At 51.5% G+C, this 16,581-nt stretch overlaps 1 protein-coding gene across 1 annotated transcript in view; it reads left to right on the top strand.

The window, feature by feature from the left end:
• ME2 (malic enzyme 2) overlaps nt 1-16,581 on the top strand; it is a 40,514-nt gene that overhangs the window by 8,295 nt on the left and 15,638 nt on the right. Inside the window, exons 2-9 of the mRNA XM_036403316.2 lie at nt 184-321; nt 10,417-10,550; nt 11,903-12,052; nt 13,891-13,966; nt 14,338-14,499; nt 15,132-15,235; nt 15,516-15,625; nt 15,735-15,832. Of these exons, the coding sequence (XP_036259209.1) occupies nt 214-321; nt 10,417-10,550; nt 11,903-12,052; nt 13,891-13,966; nt 14,338-14,499; nt 15,132-15,235; nt 15,516-15,625; nt 15,735-15,832 (942 nt within the window). The 5' untranslated portion in view covers nt 184-213. The remainder of the gene's footprint in view (nt 1-183; nt 322-10,416; nt 10,551-11,902; nt 12,053-13,890; nt 13,967-14,337; nt 14,500-15,131; nt 15,236-15,515; nt 15,626-15,734; nt 15,833-16,581) is intronic.

The following is a 16,581-nucleotide window of genomic DNA, read 5'->3' as shown; positions in this document are numbered from 1 at the left end:
TGAGTGCTGCCTGTGCCCACAGTGGGTGTTTCAGGGGCTCTGTGGGTGCCTGAGTGCTGCCTGTGCCCACAGTGGGTGTGTCGGGGGCTCTGCTGGCTCTGTGGGTTCCTGAGTGCTGCCTGTGCCCACAGTGGCTGTTTCGGGGTCTCTGTGGGTTCCTGAGTGCTGCCTTTGCCCCGCCAGGTGCTCCGGAGGAGGAGGAGGAGGAGGAGGATGCTGTCCCGACTGCGCGCGGCCGCGGCGCCCTGCGCGATGGCGCGGCGCAGCCTGCACACCAAGGAGAAGGGCAAGCCACTCATGCTCAACCCGCGCACCAACAAGGTGGGTCTGTGTCCTGTCTGTCTGTCTGTCCGACCTGTGTCCTGACACAGCCAGGGCGGGGCGGCGGGGCAGGCAGCAGCTCCTGCCCCGCTGCTCCGGCCAGCCCGGCTCTGTCCTCACTGCCAGTGCTGCCCTGGGCACACGAGGGGCTGCCGGCACTGCTGAGCCCAGGCAGAGCTTTAGCAGGGAGAGGGACTGACCTGAAAGTTTGCAAAAGTTAACTCTGAATCCACTAACCACAGGAAGCGTTAGCCTCTCTGTCCTAGCCCTGGCCCTTTCCTGGGACACTGAGAGCTGGGGCTGAGCCACATCACCTGAGAAATATCCCTCTGCAGAGTCTGAAAGAGCATCTAAAAATAAACCTTGGTGGGAGCTGACTGGGAGGTACAGATATCGTGTTAATTCCATGCTTTGGGGCAGACTCCTGAGAAAGTAGCATTTTGTTCCCTTCACAAAACTGTTCCTGTTTGCACAAGCCCATCCTCAACCTCTTTTGTTTTGCTTTTTTTTCCCCACTGGAGTCATAGTGCCCTTCAGGAATCTTGCAGCTATTAATGTGTAAATTAAAACTGGTAAGAAATCAGATGAGAGCTTTTGGTGGCTGGTCTGAGATGTCTGAAGTGGTCAAGAAAGGCGACAAGTCTGCCAGTCTCTGACATTTGCCCTGTCTCTGCTCAGGGCACTTCCTGAGCAGTGGGGCTGGGTTATTCTACCCTTCCCTTTCTGCCTTGGACAGCAGAGTGCAAGATGCCTCAATCCTGCATGAATCCAGGCTGCCTAGAGAGGGAGAGAGAGCTGTGGAAGGTAGAGACTGGCTGTCTGCAAAACTGAAGCTGAGATTGCTGTGTCAGGGAAAGAGAGAAGAGTAGATTGGTGGGACTTGTCAGGATCAGACTGTCTCGAGACTTTCTGAGTTCTAAAGACTTTGACATGGCCATGGAAATTACTTCAACCCCTGTAAGCTTTTCCAAATGCTGATTATGCAATAGTATTCTGAAACAAGAACAATAAGTCATTTCTTACTGTTTTTCTAGTGGTAATATCCTTCCATTTTTTTTTAACCCTGGAATTCTCAGCTAGACTGAGCACAATTTTTTTTCTTGAGGAGTAGAAGGGAGTAGGGAGCTTCTAGTTAATGGCAATTGATTTTGTGAATATTTCAATGCCTCCAAGAAGTTACACTGTGAGAGGGAACCCCGTTGTGCATTAGTTTGTCTCTGCTGTATCAGCCCGTCCTTCCTGCTGATGCCTGTTGGAATGATCAGAAAGCTCACTGAGTGATACTGCTGGATGCAGTATCTGTATGGAAATGCATTTTGGATATTCAGCAAAGACATAAATGATTCATTAAACAACACACCGAGTACTTTACCCCCTGTGCCTCACTTGTGTATAGATAGATAGATATATTATCTACGTACAGAAACAGATAAAGGGTGTTATTTCTTGCTGTCAGCTTGTTGAGGTTATCATGTTTTGCTTGATTAGATTTAATTTTTACATCCTCTATCAACCCTGCAGAACATTTGGTCTCCCCTAAGGCACGTGTCCCTAAAACAAGAGCTGCAGAAGGACAGCATCAGGGGCAGGAACCAGCCCTCACCCTTGTGCAAACTTATCTGTTGCTCTTTGCCACTGGAGCAGGTTTTTATCTTACAGATAAGAATTGTTTTTCTCTCCTTGCCCACCCTGAGCCGCATGTTGGGCTGTGTGTGTTTCTCTCCTTGCCCATCCTGAGCTGAGTGTGTTTCTTTGTTTGCCCACCCTGAGCTGTGTGTGTTTCTTTGTTTGCCCACCCTGAGCCGCGTGTTGGGCTGTGTGTGTTTCTTTGTTTGCCCACCCTGAGCTGTATGTGTTTCTTTGTTTGCCCACCCTGAGCCGTGTGTTGGGCTGTGTGTGTTTCTCTCCTTGCCCACCCTGAGCCGTGTGTTGGGCTGTGTGTGTTTCTCTCCTTGCCCACCCTGAGCCGTGTGTTGGGCTGTGTGTGTTTCTTTGTTTGCCCACCCTGAGCTGTGTGTGTTTCTCTCCTTGCCCACCCTGAGCCGTGTGTTGCAGGTGGACACACAGCTGCGCCGGCTGGTTCGGGTTTTGGTGTTTGAAGGGCAGATTGGAGGTGTTCTTTGTCAGGGTGGCTCAAGGAGGCAGTGAGCTCTCTGGGCCATCTCAGTGCTGCAGCCAGCAGCTGCTGTGGCACGCTCCTGCCTCAGAGCCCTGTGTGCTGTGTGGCTGCTGCTCCCTGACAGGCCTTCCAGTGCAGTTAATTGGCTGCAGCAGCTCCTGTTCTGCCGGGGGTCCCTGCTGTGCCCAGGCAGCATTTTCAGCTTGCTTAGAGCATTCTGAGGACAATCTCCGTGGTTTAGTGCTGGCAATTAAATCATCACTGATAGGGTGCAGGGCCTGAGATGGGGCAGGGTTTGTTCTTCCAGCACAGAGCAAGCGATGCAGGACAAGATCCCTGACTGGGGATGTCTGCTCTGCCACGTGGAGTGCCGTCAGAGTGTTCTTGTCTCCACTGGAAGTACATGACCTGTAATGTTATCTGCGTGTTTGTTTTCTGCAGCTTGCAGAAAATTTGTCACTGCATAGTTGGCGACACTTCCTGTACTTCAGTTGGTTATTTTAGTTGGTTATTTTGGTGAAGAAGGGTGATGGTATTTTGTGCTGTGGGTTCCATTACCCCGTTTTCCGTGACTCTTCCTCGGGACTGTTATCACAGAATCCCTGGGGTTGGAAAAGCCCTCCCAGCCATCGAGTCCAGCCTGTCACCCGATCCCCACTTTGTCACCCAGCCCAGAGTACTCAGTGCCACATCCAGGCCCTCCTTGGACACCTCCAGGGATGGGCACTCCAACATCTCCCTGGGCAGTTCCAGTTCCTGACCTCCCTTTCCTTGGGGAAATTCCTGCTGATGTCCAAAAACTCCTCCTGCACCGACAGTGCCTCTCAAAATTTTGGCTTCAGCAGGTACCTTTAGGATTTATATATGCACATATTTGTGTGCATGTATCTGCCTGGAATGGCAATAGATACGTGCATGGAAATACGTGATAAATGTTAAAGAAACATTCACTGGTGGCAGGTTAATAATCCCAGACTGATCCTGAGGAATTTTACCAGGGTCTTATCTTTCATGCAGATGGCCATCTTCTCATATGTTATATTTTGCTCACAGTTTCATCTGTCTTCATTCACAGCTTTTTCAGCCCAATTTATTTTCACGCATGATTTCCAGAATACTTCCAGAAACCGCAGAAAGTGTGATAAATTTACTTTTGCATAAAGAGGCAATTTTCTTAGCAAGCTTGTACCTGACCACAAATACCCTAACCATACATTTCCCACTCAGAATAAAAAATAAACAGAAAAAACCCAAACAAAGTCAAAGCTATTTTGACAAAATAAAAGGGACAGCACAAGAGAGTGTAAAGAAAGGGTTGTATGAGCTTGAAGATGTAAAAGTAGATGTTCCCTTGCACTGCCCTTTCTCACCATGCTGGCTTGACACATTTCATTTATTTTAATACGTTTTAGATTCAGGCTTAGCCAGCTGTGTTGAGCAGCCAGGGCATGGAATACACAGTGCCCCTGTGCCTTCCTGGGGAAGCCAGGATAAACAGGATGTGGGGAGGGAATGCGGGTGGTGATCATTGCTAAGAAGTACAGTGCTTGAAACGTTGCTATCAGTTTGTGGTCAGCGAGGAGGAAAGACCCCAGAAGGCAGGAAAATGACAGAAACTGAGCACACACCCCCAGCCCAAAAGTCCCAGGGCAGGTCTGTGTCCTGCCCAAGTGGTTTGGACACGGAGGGGCTCTTGGATGGAGCTGGCATGGCCACGCACCTGCAGGTTTTATCAGCTTCCCTGAGATCTGTGTGCTCTCAGAAGGAGTTACACCTGGGCACACGGAGCTGTTTAATCTGTAACCAGGTGCCAAAGGTGGTGGGAGGGTACCCAGCCTCATTTACCTTGGAGCAGGTGTTGTGCTCAGCGCCTCTGGGCTGGGGGTGGCGGGTGGAGGAAGGGCACTGCCTGGGATTGTGCTCCCCGTGGGATTAATGCCCTTGAGGAGAGCAGGAGCAGCCGCATCCCCAGGGATATGCCACTGCAGTCGTGGTGCTCAGGACTCGCAGTGGGCAGCTCTGCCGTGGTGTCCGTGGAAATGCACCCGGGAGAGGCTGGGCCACTTCCTTGGCAGGGAGTGGAGCCCTTCTGCTCCTGGCTTTCCCCTCTTCTGCAGGGGAGAGCTGCCAGCTGCCCCAGGCAGCTGTGGGTCGCCAGCCAGCCCGCAGTGGTGGCGCTCCACCTTGCAGAGGGGGCCAGGAGCTGGGGGCACCTTTGCCTGGCGAGAGAGGGAGTGTGAGAAGGCTCGGAGCTGCCCTGGGGTCCGGGCTGTGTGCATTGCCCTGCTGCGCCAGCCACACCCGCCGCGGTACGGGCTGCTGCTCTGGGAGAGCAACGGGAGAGAACCCAGCTTAAAAATGAAGGAGGAAAGAAATCAGGAGAGATTTTCTGTTCTCGTAAACTTTTATTCTCTGCTAGAGATAGCAAAGACACCTTTGATTCTTATGAATGAACTTTATTAATTTCCAGTGGAGGCATCTTGTGCAATAGTGAACTTTGTGTTTAGCCCAAGGGAGCAAAGTCAAGGGAAGCAGCCCGCAATCCAACATAAAATCTACTTTGTTTTCAAGATGTTTATGATGCTGCTTCAGAGGCTGTGCTCCCTGCTGAATCTGTTCTAACAATTACTAGGAGTTACGAGGAAAGCATTTTTTAAATCTCATGAGTAACTAATTTTCCAAGCAGTGGCATGTTTGGATATGAACTGTATGTACATCTTTGTCAGGGTCCCTGGATGGGGTTTTTGCTGTCTGCGAGAGCATTTATGGCTGGTTAAAAGGTACACTCTCATAGATGTGGCTGCAAGACTGCGGGCGGGGAAGGCTTACCACCACTACTACTTCTCTGCTTGGAAACCTCTGAGAATTACTTACTTAGTGGTGCTATAAAAATCCTGCTTGCAGCATCCAGGCTGCTCCATGCAAGGCACGCAGCTAGAATTTGTGTGTGCTGGTATTTATAGCAGCACGGGCTTTGTGTGATGGAGCCCAGTTGCTGCGAAGTCCCAGTGCCAGAGTTTGTGGATTGAAGTTCATGGTGGTTCAGCGTGAGCTTGTCTTAACTAAAATAGCATCAGCATTTCACTCCAGTAGCATTTTTCATTCCCCCTTCCCAGCAGAAGGTTGGTTTTGTGGCGGTGAATTTGTCCGTGGAGTGTTAATTAATTAATCTGTGGGCTTTGAGGTGTGCTGGGCTCCCTCCTGGATGCGCTCCCTGCTTTGTCTGTGCTGGCCTGGAGATGACCCCTGCTTGTCCTGAGCTGAGAAAAGGATTAAGGAGGCTGATGGCAGTGAAAGTCAGCACAGAGCACCTGGGGAGAGACACCGGCCTGCAAACAGTGATCCCTGCTGCTTACACCCAGACCGTGGGAGTGCTTAAGGTCTTAATCCCAGGGAAAGCTGGGGTGAGCTTGGGCCTTAGGTGTGGGTTCCTGTGTGCCTTTGAGCAATTGGTGCTGGCTGCGTGGGCTGGGTGATCTCATTGATCCCCTGGGTCTGGCTGTGCCCCCTGATCCCCTGGGTCTGGCTGTGCCCCTGATGCCTGGGTCTGGCTGTGCCCCTGATCCCTGGGTCTGGCTGTACCCCTGATCCCCTGGGTCTGGCTGTGCCCCTGATCCCCTGGGTCTGGCTGTGCTCCTGATCTTTTGGGGCTGGCTGTGCCCCTGATCCCTGGGTCTGGCTGTACCCCTGATGCCTGGGTCTGGCTGTACCCCTGATGCCCTGGGTCTGGCTGTGCCCCCTGATCCCCTGGGTCTGGCTGTGCCCCTGATCCCCTGGGGCTGGCTGTGCTCCTGATCCCTGGGTCTGGCTGTGCCCCTGCTGCCCTGGGTCTGGCTGTGCCCCTGATCCCTGGGTCTGGCTGTGCCCCCTGATCCCTGGGTCTGACTGTGCCCCTGATCTTTTGGGGCTGGCTGTGCCCCTGATCCCTGGGTCTGACTCTGCCCCCTGATCCCTGGGTCTGGCTGTGCCCCCTGATCCCCTGGGTCTGGCTGTGTCCCTGATCCCTGGGTCTGGCTGTGCCCCCTGATCCCCTGGGTCTGGCTGTGCCCCCTGATCCCTGGGTCTGGCTGTGCCCCTGATCCCTGGGTCTGGCTGTGCCCCTGATCTTTTGGGTCTGGCTGTGCCCCCTGATCCCCTGGGTCTGGCTGTGTCCCTGATCCCTGGGTCTGGCTGTGTCCCTGATCCCTGGGTCTGGCTGTGCCCCTGATCCCTGGGTCTGACTCTGTCTCCTGATCCCCTGGGTCTGGCTGTGCCCCTGATCCCTGGGTCTGGCTGTGCCCCTGATCCCTGGGTCTGACTCTGTCTCCTGATCCCCTGGGTCTGGCTGTGCCCCTGATCCCTGGGTCTGGCTGTGCCCCCTGATCCCTGGGTCTGGCTGTGCCCCTGATCCCTGGGTCTGGCTGTGCCCCCTGATCCCTGGGTCTGGCTGTGCCCCTGATCCCTGGGTCTGACTCTGTCTCCTGATCCCCTGGGGCTGGCTGTGCCCCTGATCCCTGGGTCTGGCTGTGCCCCTGATCCCTGGGTCTGACTGTGCCCCTGATCCCTGGGTCTGGCTGTGTCCCCTGATCCCTGGGTCTGGCTGTGCCCCTGATCCCCTGGGTCTGGCTGTGCCCCTGATCCCCTGGGTCTGGCTGTGCCCCTGATCCCTGGGTCTGGCTGTGCCCCTGATCTTTTGGGTCTGGCTGTGCCCCTGATCCCTGGGTCTGGCTGTGCCCCTGATCCCTGGGTCTGGCTGTGCCCCTGATCTTTTGGGTCTGGCTGTGCCCCTGATCCCTGGGTCTGACTGTGCCCCCTGATCTTTTGGGTCTGACTCTGCCCCTGATCCCTGGGTCTGGCTGTGCCCCTGATCCCTGGGTCTGGCTGTGCCCCTGATCCCTGGGTCTGGCTGTGCCCCTGATGCCCTGGGTCTGACTGTGCCCCTGATCCCCTGGGTCTGGCTGTGCCCCTGATCCCTGGGTCTGACTGTGCCCCTGATGCCTGGGTCTGGCTGTGCCCCCTGATCCCTGGGTCTGGCTGTGCCCCCTGATCCCTGGGTCTGGCTGTGCCCCTGATCCCTGGGTCTGACTCTGCCCCTGATCCCTGGGTCTGGCTGTGCCCCCTGATCCCTGGGTCTGGCTGTGCCCCTGATCTTTTGGGGCTGGCTGTGCCCCTGATCTTTTGGGTCTGGCTGTGCCCCTGATCCCTGGGTCTGACTGTGCCCCTGATCTTTTGGGGCTGGCTTGAAGGGTGCTGGGCGTGTGATACTGCAGCTCCATTCTGGGAGATACTGCAGGGCAATCGCAAATCCACATCCAAATCCACATCCAAAACAAGCTCATGGTCATGGACAAAGATACTGCAAGTGTTAGAAGGACTCAGGGGTTTTATCTCACTGCTCTGGACTAAACTTGTTCTGTTCCAGTTGGAGCAAGGACTGAATTTCTGTGTGAAGGCTGATGTCATTCTGATTCCTGATTTAGGCCTAGGCAGAAATTAAAGCCTCTTTGAATACGGTAAGATGCAATTGTCATGTAAATCAACAGCTGAAAGTACTTAGTGTCACTTACAAATCCATCCTGTAACTCCAGAGACACTGAACAGCTAGATTCCCTACAGACAGGAAAGAGTGTGAATAAACTGAATAAAGAAGGGTCTCTGTTCTGCTTGGAGCTAAGCTCGGGGCTCCTGGGCGTTATTGGGGGCCCAGGTGTTTTAAGGACACCGGTTTCACTCTACAGGGAAGTGGGAAAAGCCACGTTCTGGTGTCACGGTAATAGCAGAGATTATGAATTTGGTAGTTGCGGTTTTCACAGGACTTGAGGCTCTCTGGAGGGGAGGATGTAGGTTTTGGTCGTGAGGCGTTTCCCTGGGGTTACAGTGAGATGTCAGTGTAGCCAGTGTGACTCCACTGAGGGGACCCTGGCCTTCCCCAGGCTGCAAACTCCAGTGGCCTCGCTGACCAGAGACTAAACTTCTTCTTCCCTTCCTCTTCTTCTTCCTCCAAACACTGTACGAATTTTGGCACCGTTTGTGTTTCTGTGGTGTCTAGAGTGAAAGTCAGCATGCTACAAATGCTTGCCAGCTGTGCTGGGCCTTGGGGCCTGAGCCACCGGCAGTGCCAGCAGTTTGTGTGGGAAAGGGCTGCTTTTGGGGGGATTGAACTGCTTTTAGAGGTATTAAACTGCTGATGGCAGCAAGCCAGGGGTGTCGAGGGAAAGGGAAGAGGGCTGAGAGGAGTTTATGTGGAGCTTGCATTTCTGCTCGCAGAGAATTCATATTTCTTGTGAAGTATGCAGAAGTGGAACTAATCCTTTGCAACACAGGGAAAACCTCAGAGCACCCAGAGCATGATTCTGTGGGTTCTTCTCTTGTGTCAGTTTCTCTCTGTTTACATGGTTGTGTTCTTCGTGGAACTGTTGGGTTATTCAGATCAGTGTTTGGAAAAAAAATACCACTAAAGTGGCTAAAGTGGGACTGTTACACCCCACCAAAAAAACCCCCAAAACAATTAGAAATCAAAAAACCAGCAGCAATGTTAAAAACTTGAAGAATGAACTGTCATCTGAAATGTATTTGTATTTAGTATTGGAAGAATACTGAAAACTAGCAATTAGACTGGGAAAGAAAAAAAGAAAAGAGTGGTTTGCAGATGACTCCTGACTAGTTGTAGAAAAGCTCTACTGTCCTAGTAGTGAAGGGTTAAATTGAAATCAGTATTTAGTGTCAAATCTGTTACATGAAAGGTTGGCAGACATGAAAATAAATACAGAGATAAACAGATTTATTTTAGGGTAAATACTTGAAATTTTCTGCAAGAGGGCAAAACAGTGAAGTTTTTGGGTTTGTGTTGTTGTTTTTTCTTAGTTTCTGGCTCTTCAAGTATTTTATTGCTGTAGACCATAGTGTAGAATCAGTACAGGAAAGCAGGTGGACTGCTTTAGTCAATGCAGTCAAAACAAGCTGATATTAAATATGACCTAAACAGGAAAGAGAAAAGTAATGTAAATATAGTAATTAGGATTTTTTTCCTCTAAGGAGTATTGTTTAGAAACCATTCAGGTATGATGAATTAAACTTCAACTGGACTTTTTTTAGAAATTTTTGTTAATGGATATGGGTTCTACAGATACCTGTGAAGAGTCTGTTCTCACATAAGCAGAGGTGAAAATATTTGTATTCTAGTATGAATTGATGCCTTTACTGTCAGTGGAAAAGTACTGATTTTTATTTCTAGTCAGTTGAGGAGTTCAACACGGATGATCTTTGTGGGTCCCCTCCACAAGGATCATCTGATTCTCTGACCTTTCTGAGGGCAGGAGGAATTTGGAGTGTAATTACAAGGCATAAGGCAAACCTTAGAAAGCTTTTTCTCTTTTTTTTTTTTTTTTTTTTTTTTTTAGCTTGGCATTTAGAATCTGAAGGTTGAGAAACGTTTCAAATTAGTATTTAAATAACGATAAATTTAAACCCTGTCCACTCTCCATCTCCCAAATGGAGAAGAGGGGGAAATTTTTGCAGTTGAGCTCTTCTAATTTGCTACCAGTGAGGCTTTTTGGTAGCAGACAAACGGGTTAGATCCATCCCTAAGTGAAAATGAAGTATTTGGGTTGGACTGTGATCTTAATAGAAGCATTAGGGCAATTCAGTAACTCGGGCATCAGGCTGTATTACTGAAAAAAGCAGCAAATGGGGCAATCGAGATAAAAATCTGAGGTGCAGCTACTGCCTGTGACTGTGGGGACCAGCCCGGGTGACAGCTGAACAATTGCAAGCTGTTATTTCGCTCTGAACCCCTTTGCAGCAGCACCTCTGTGCTGCCCTCCAGCTCCAGGGAGGACAGGCCAATCTGGCAAGGTCTGGGCGATGTGGGTGGAGAGGAATGCCCCCAGAAGGTGCGGAGGACCCCGGGAGGGGCAGACACCCCCCGCCCTGTGGAGCGCAGGGCGCAGAGTTGCTGGGGCAGGGACTGACGATTGCTGCTCACCTCTCCTTTCCAGGGCATGGCCTTCACCCTCCACGAGCGGCAGATGCTGGGGCTGCAGGGGCTCCTGCCGCCCAAAATAGAGACACAGGACATCCAAGCCTTACGCTTCCACAAGAATTTGGCAAAAATGACCGACCCCTTGGAGAAGTAAGCGCCGCTCCGGCCTTGTCCCCGTGGTGCGAGTGAGCGGGAATATGGGGGCTGGAAATAAATTGGAAATGGGAAAATACTGTGTGGGGGTAACCAAAGTTTCCAGTGCCTCCGCTGGGTTTTTCACTTCTTGGATGTTGCTTTCACTTTGGCACAGAAAACTGCTTTCCTCCATCCCGTAGTCAAATGAGGTTGGGAAGCTTTTTTATCTTTTTCTTTTCCTTTTTCTTATTTTTTTTTTTTTTAATATTCCATGTTCATAAAACAGCAAAAGAGAGCTTGTGAAAATCAGTAACAAAGCTGCAAACCTGCCTGCAACCCGTCACGTGTGTTTCTGTGATGTGTAAGATGGAGTGGCAGGTCGTTAGAGCACAGCAGGTGGCATCCAGCCCAGTCTGTAAAAATGTGTGAAAATGAAGGTAAACTGAGCGTTTGAGATTCCAAAACCAGTGTTTAACAAAGACAGTAGTTCCTGCTAAAAGGGAACTAGAGAGTAGAGAAAGAGGGAGACAGTAGTTCCTGCTAAAAGGGAAAGAGAGTAGAATTTTTAAGTCTCATAATGTGTATTTTTTCATATCTTTTATTACTTAACACACTGGTTTGGTGAGCTGCAAAGGATTTCGCAGTGTTTTATTTTTTGGATGCCATGTTTTTAGCATCCCATTACTGTTTTCACATAATCTTTGTGTATCTCTGCCTGTGAAAATACGCAGTCTCCCACAGGCAGGAGGAGAGCTGGAATGGCTTTTGGGCCACATCAAAGCTCTTTTGTTCTCATCAGAGCTGAAGGATGGCTCTTAAATCCACAGCCTGTCACTTGCTGGTCCAAAGCAGTCCTGTCATCTGTATTGGCCGAGTGCCCAGCTGCTGTAGCCTGAGGCAGATTGCTAATTCATTATCTTTATGCCGTCGGGTCAGCAGGACAGGGTCTGGGTTGATACACAGCAGATTGGTGGGTAACTTTGCAGAAATTCAGATTTAATTTATGCCCCCACGCACATCCTTCAGAATGAGCCTTCTGGTAGGGCTCAGTTTGCTGCGCGCGTGTGTTGGTGCTGGGATTCACAGGACACATCTTCTGGATGGGAAATTATTTCACTGTAATTTTGCTTACAAGGGTTCTGAGACTCCCTGCGGTAAATCCCTGGGCTGTCTTTAGTCACATTTGTCATTATTCCCTTGCCAGCACGCACGGTGTGTCCATCCAGCATTTCCATCTCACTGCTGCTCCCTCCCCAGCTTCCCTTTGGTGCTCCCAGCCTGACTGGGAGGGAGAGGGCGCTTTCCCGAGGGAGCAGCAGGAGTGGGACACAGCCAGGGGTGTTTGTCCTTGTGCTGCTCAATTACAGGTACATCTACATCATGGGCATCCAGGAGAGAAATGAGAAGCTGTTCTACAGGGTGCTGCAGGACGACATTGAGCGGCTGATGCCCATTGTGTACACCCCCACCGTGGGCCTGGCCTGCTCCCAGTACGGACACATCTTCAGGAGACCAAAGTAAGGGCACACGCTCTGCTCTTGTCCTTTCCTCTGCCTCCTCACCCGAGATTTGCAAATGGTTTGTGTCGTTTTCATCCGGGTGCGGCTTGTGCCATGTCAGGGCAGTAGAAGTCTCTTAAGATATATCTCAGGACACAGGGTATATTGAGGAACAAAACGTTTGGAAGCAGAGATGGAAATGGGTCTCGCAGATACCCCAAGCGCAGGGCTTCAGCCCCATTTCCAGCTCTTCCTGGATGCCACACGGATCTGTAATTCCGGGGGGGGGGGGATTTCCTCAGCAATCAGGGTCCCTTCCGTGGCTCTGAGGATCTGTGTCAGGACAGGGCCTCTGGAAGGGAGTGTAGATTGAAAGGGGTTTATGGACATCACCCTCAGCCCTGCTGCTGAGGGCTTCTGCAGGGGTTCCTCAGGCCCATCACTGTGTCACCCTGCAAAAAAGGGGTGTTCAGGGGTTCCTCAGGCCCATCACTGTGTCACCCTGCACAAAAAGGGTGGTTCAGGGGTTCCTCAGGCCCATCACTGTGTCACCCTGCACAAAAGGGGTGTTCAGGGGTTCCTCAGGCCCATCACTGTGTCACCCTGCACAGGAGGGTGGCTCAGGGGTTCCTCAGGCCCATCACTGTGTCACCCTGCACAGGAGGGTGGCTCAGGCGTTCCTCAGGCCCATCACTGTGTCACCCTGCACACGAGGGTGGTTCAGGGGTTCCTCAGGCCCATCACTGTGTCACCCTGCACACGAGGGTGGTTCAGGGGTTCCTCAGGCCCATCACTGTGTCACCCTGCACAAAAGGGGTGTTCAGGGGTTCCTCAGGCCCATCACTGTGTCACCCTGCACAGGAGGGTGGCTCAGGGGTTCCTCAGGCCCATCACTGTGTCACCCTGCACAGGAGGGTGGCTCAGGGGTTCCTCAGGCCCATCACTGTGTCACCCTGCACACGAGGGTGGTTCAGGGGTTCCTCAGGCCCATCACTGTGTCACCCTGCACACGAGGGTGGTTCAGGGGTTCCTCAGGCCCATCACTGTGTCACCCTGCACAAAAGGGGTGTTCAGGGGTTCCTCAGGCCCATCACTGTGTCACCCTGCACACGGGGGCTGGTTCAGGGGTTCCTCAGGCCCATCACTGTGTCACCCTGCACACGAGGGGTGTTCAGGGGTTCCTCAGGCCCATCACTGTGTCACCCTGCACAAAAGGGGTGTTCAGGGGTTCCTCAGGCCCATCACTGTGTCACCCTGCACAGGAGTGTTCAGGGGTTCCTCAGGCCCATCACTGTGTCACCCTGCACACGAGGGTGGTTCAGGGGTTCCTCAGGCCCATCACTGTGTCACCCTGCGCAAAAGGGGTGTTCAGGGTTCCTCAGGCCCATCACTGTGTCACCCTGCACAAAAAGGGTGCTTCAGGGGTTCCTCAGGCCCATCACTGTGTCACCCTGCACAAAAAGGGTGGTTCAGGGGTTCCTCAGGCCCATCACTGTGTCACCCTGCACACGAGGGTGGTTCAGGGTTCCTCAGGCCCATCACTGTGTCACCCTGCACAAAAGGGTGGTTCAGGGGTTCCTCAGGCCCATCACTGTGTCACCCTGCACAAAAGGGGTGTTCAGGGGTTCCTCAGGCCCATCACTGTGTCACCCTGCACACGAGGGCTGCTTCAGGTGGTTCCTCAGGTCTGGGACAGGAACAGATATTGTCCTTTGAGCAATTTATGTCAGCAGCTGTAAGACTTTGAATTTTAAATTGTCCTGTTTGGCATTTAGTTTTATAAAAGCAAGGTCATATTTCTAATTGTCACCCACAAAATTTTTCTGGTTTTTGGTTTGGTTTTTTTTTTCTTTCAGGGGATTATTTATTTCCATCTCAGACAGAGGCCACATTAGGTCCATTGTGAACAACTGGCCAGAGAATGACGTTAAGGTATGGTCATGGTGTGATTTAATTTCTAGTCGTTGTTCCATCCCAGCTGAGTCTTTTGAGATTTACTAGTATTTGATGGAAACATAAATATTAAGTAATGCATTCTTGGCTCATTAGTGATGCTGGCAGAATGCAGCTCATTAAGGTAATGCACATCTTGAAGATCAGTGTTTCACCCTAAATGTGAGGTTTATGGGTTGAGGAAAATATTCCTCGTGATCTGTTCTTTGTTTGACTGTACAAACATACCTCAATTTTCACCTGGGGAAAAAAACACAGCTGCTATTGAGCTAATCGTTATAAATTTCAGTGATCATGTATGATTTGACCTGTTGTTTTTTTGGTGGTTTTTTTTTTTTTTTTCCCATCAGGCTGTTGTCGTCACTGATGGAGAAAGAATATTGGGTCTTGGAGACCTGGGGGTGTATGGGATGGGAATTCCAGTGGGAAAGCTGTGTTTGTACACAGCCTGTGCAGGGATACACCCAGATAAATGCCTGCCTGTGTGCATCGACGTTGGGACTGATAACACAGTGAGTTACCACTATAAAAATGTTTTTGTTTTTTTTTTTTTTTGAAAAACATTCCATACTATAACTGGGGAATGTGGGCAAGCTGTGGTCAAAAGGAATACCCCCAAAAAGTGAGGAGAACCCCATGAGAGGCAAACACAGCCCAACCCTGCCTGGAGAAAAGGGTGCAGTGGAAGAGTTCCTAGAAAAGGGAGTTATAGGATTCTAGGGTTTTTCTCTTTTTTTTTTTTTTTTTGAGCACTGTTATTTAAGATAAAGCCGAATATTTTATGCAAAAGGTAAAAGGTTTGGAGTTCACTGTACAGTGATTTAAAAGTTCCCATTGATTTGCCCATGAAAGGGTGCATCTGGAAGTAATTGGAATGCTGGAACACTGCAAAATAGGCAGTCAGTTTTGACCTGACTTTTAAGAAGCTGGGAATGGGAATTAGATTTATTAAAGCATTTATTGTTCGCAGTATTGATTTGTTCAGTTTTAAAAGCAGCCATCGCCAGCGCCGAGTGCCAGCTGAAATTGCAGAGCGCTGATGCAGGCTGGGGCTGTGTGCCTGCAGCACCTGGGGTGTGAGCTGCGCTGGCTGTGCCCTGGGGAAGGGGCTCACCCTGCTCTCTCCCTGGCTGGTTCCCTGCAGACCCTGCTGAAGGATCCCTTCTACATGGGGCTGTACCAGAAGAGGGATCGCTCGCAGGTCTACGATGACCTGATCGACGAGTTCATGGAAGCCATCACAGACAGGTAGGGCACAGAGCAGCCCTCACAGCTGTCCCTGATCAGACACCCAGGGCATGAGGAGAGCGCCAGGGGCTGGGGCAGGCTGTGTGTCTGTCCCCCCTGTCTGTCCCTCCTCGGTGGCCCGGAGCACGCTGCCTGTGGTTATCTATCTGTGCGAGGCGCAGAACGCTGCTGAGCTCTGCCTGAGGGCAGCCTGCTGCACAGATAAGGGGTGGATGGGCTACAGGCTCTGCTGCTCTCCCCTGCCTCTGTGCAGTGCTGGGGTGTTTGCCATCCCCTCTAGGTATGGCCAGAACACGCTCATCCAGTTTGAGGACTTTGGAAACCACAATGCTTTCCGGTTCCTGAGGAAGTACAGAGAGAAGTACTGCACCTTCAATGACGACATCCAAGGTACACCCTTTGTTTGTGTTCCTGAATATCCCTGCAGGAACTCTTCCCAAAGCCACAGCCTGCCATGTAGACGTGTTCAGCTGCCCTCAGATTTGCTCTGCTCTCACAGGGACAGCCTCAGTGGCCTTGGCAGGACTGCTGGCAGCCCAGAAAGCCACTGGGAAACCACTCACAGACCAGAAAGTGCTGTTCCTTGGAGCAGGAGAGGTGAGTCCTCTTAAAAGCCCAGAGCAGCAAGAGATACTTAAAATGTGTATTTTCTCATTGTGGAGATTTGCCTTCTCTGAACCCCATTGCAGAGCTTTTCATATAAGGCCAGCTGAAATGCATTAGCAGGAAGGACTCTGCCTAAACAGGACTGTGTGAAAGGTGTTTAACATTTGCAGGGATTCACATTCTTCATTTCCCTGCACAGCCTTGAAGAAAGCACCAGGCACTTGTGTGTGTTTGAAGGGAAACTCACCATGAAATCATGGTGTAGTGAGACCATCTTGTTGGATTTTTATAGCACCGGAGGGAAGTGCAGGGAGTTCTTCTCAGCAAGGTGATTGATTCAGTTTGCAGCAGGCACCAGTCACTGGTGCTGCAGTGCCAGGAGCAGCCCTGTGCTCCTTGGTGCATCAGCACAATTGCTCCTGTGGTGCTGACAAAATGACTTCATTATCGGAGAAGCTCTCCATCTGGGGAAAGGCCTGGTGGCAGTAATTGGCCTGCTCTGCCTCATTTCTCCTGCAGGGAGGGGACAGGGCCCAGCACAGCCTGCTGCTGCCCTCTGCCAGCCCTGCCTGGGGCCGGGGCCGGGCTGGAGCACGGGGCACGCAGCCCGGGTCGGTTTGGTGGCAGCAGGGCTGGGCTGGCACAGCTCACAGCCCCGGGGAGAGCTGCCCCTGCTGTGCCAGGGGGCTGCCCCTCACAGGGGGACACTTGCTGTGTGTCAGAGCAGGCTCCCTGAGCGC

This window comes from Molothrus ater, chromosome Z (genome assembly GCF_012460135.2).
Source record: "Molothrus ater isolate BHLD 08-10-18 breed brown headed cowbird chromosome Z, BPBGC_Mater_1.1, whole genome shotgun sequence".
Taxonomy (NCBI): domain Eukaryota; kingdom Metazoa; phylum Chordata; class Aves; order Passeriformes; family Icteridae; genus Molothrus; species Molothrus ater.
This window is presented reverse-complemented; position numbering and strand designations above follow the sequence as displayed.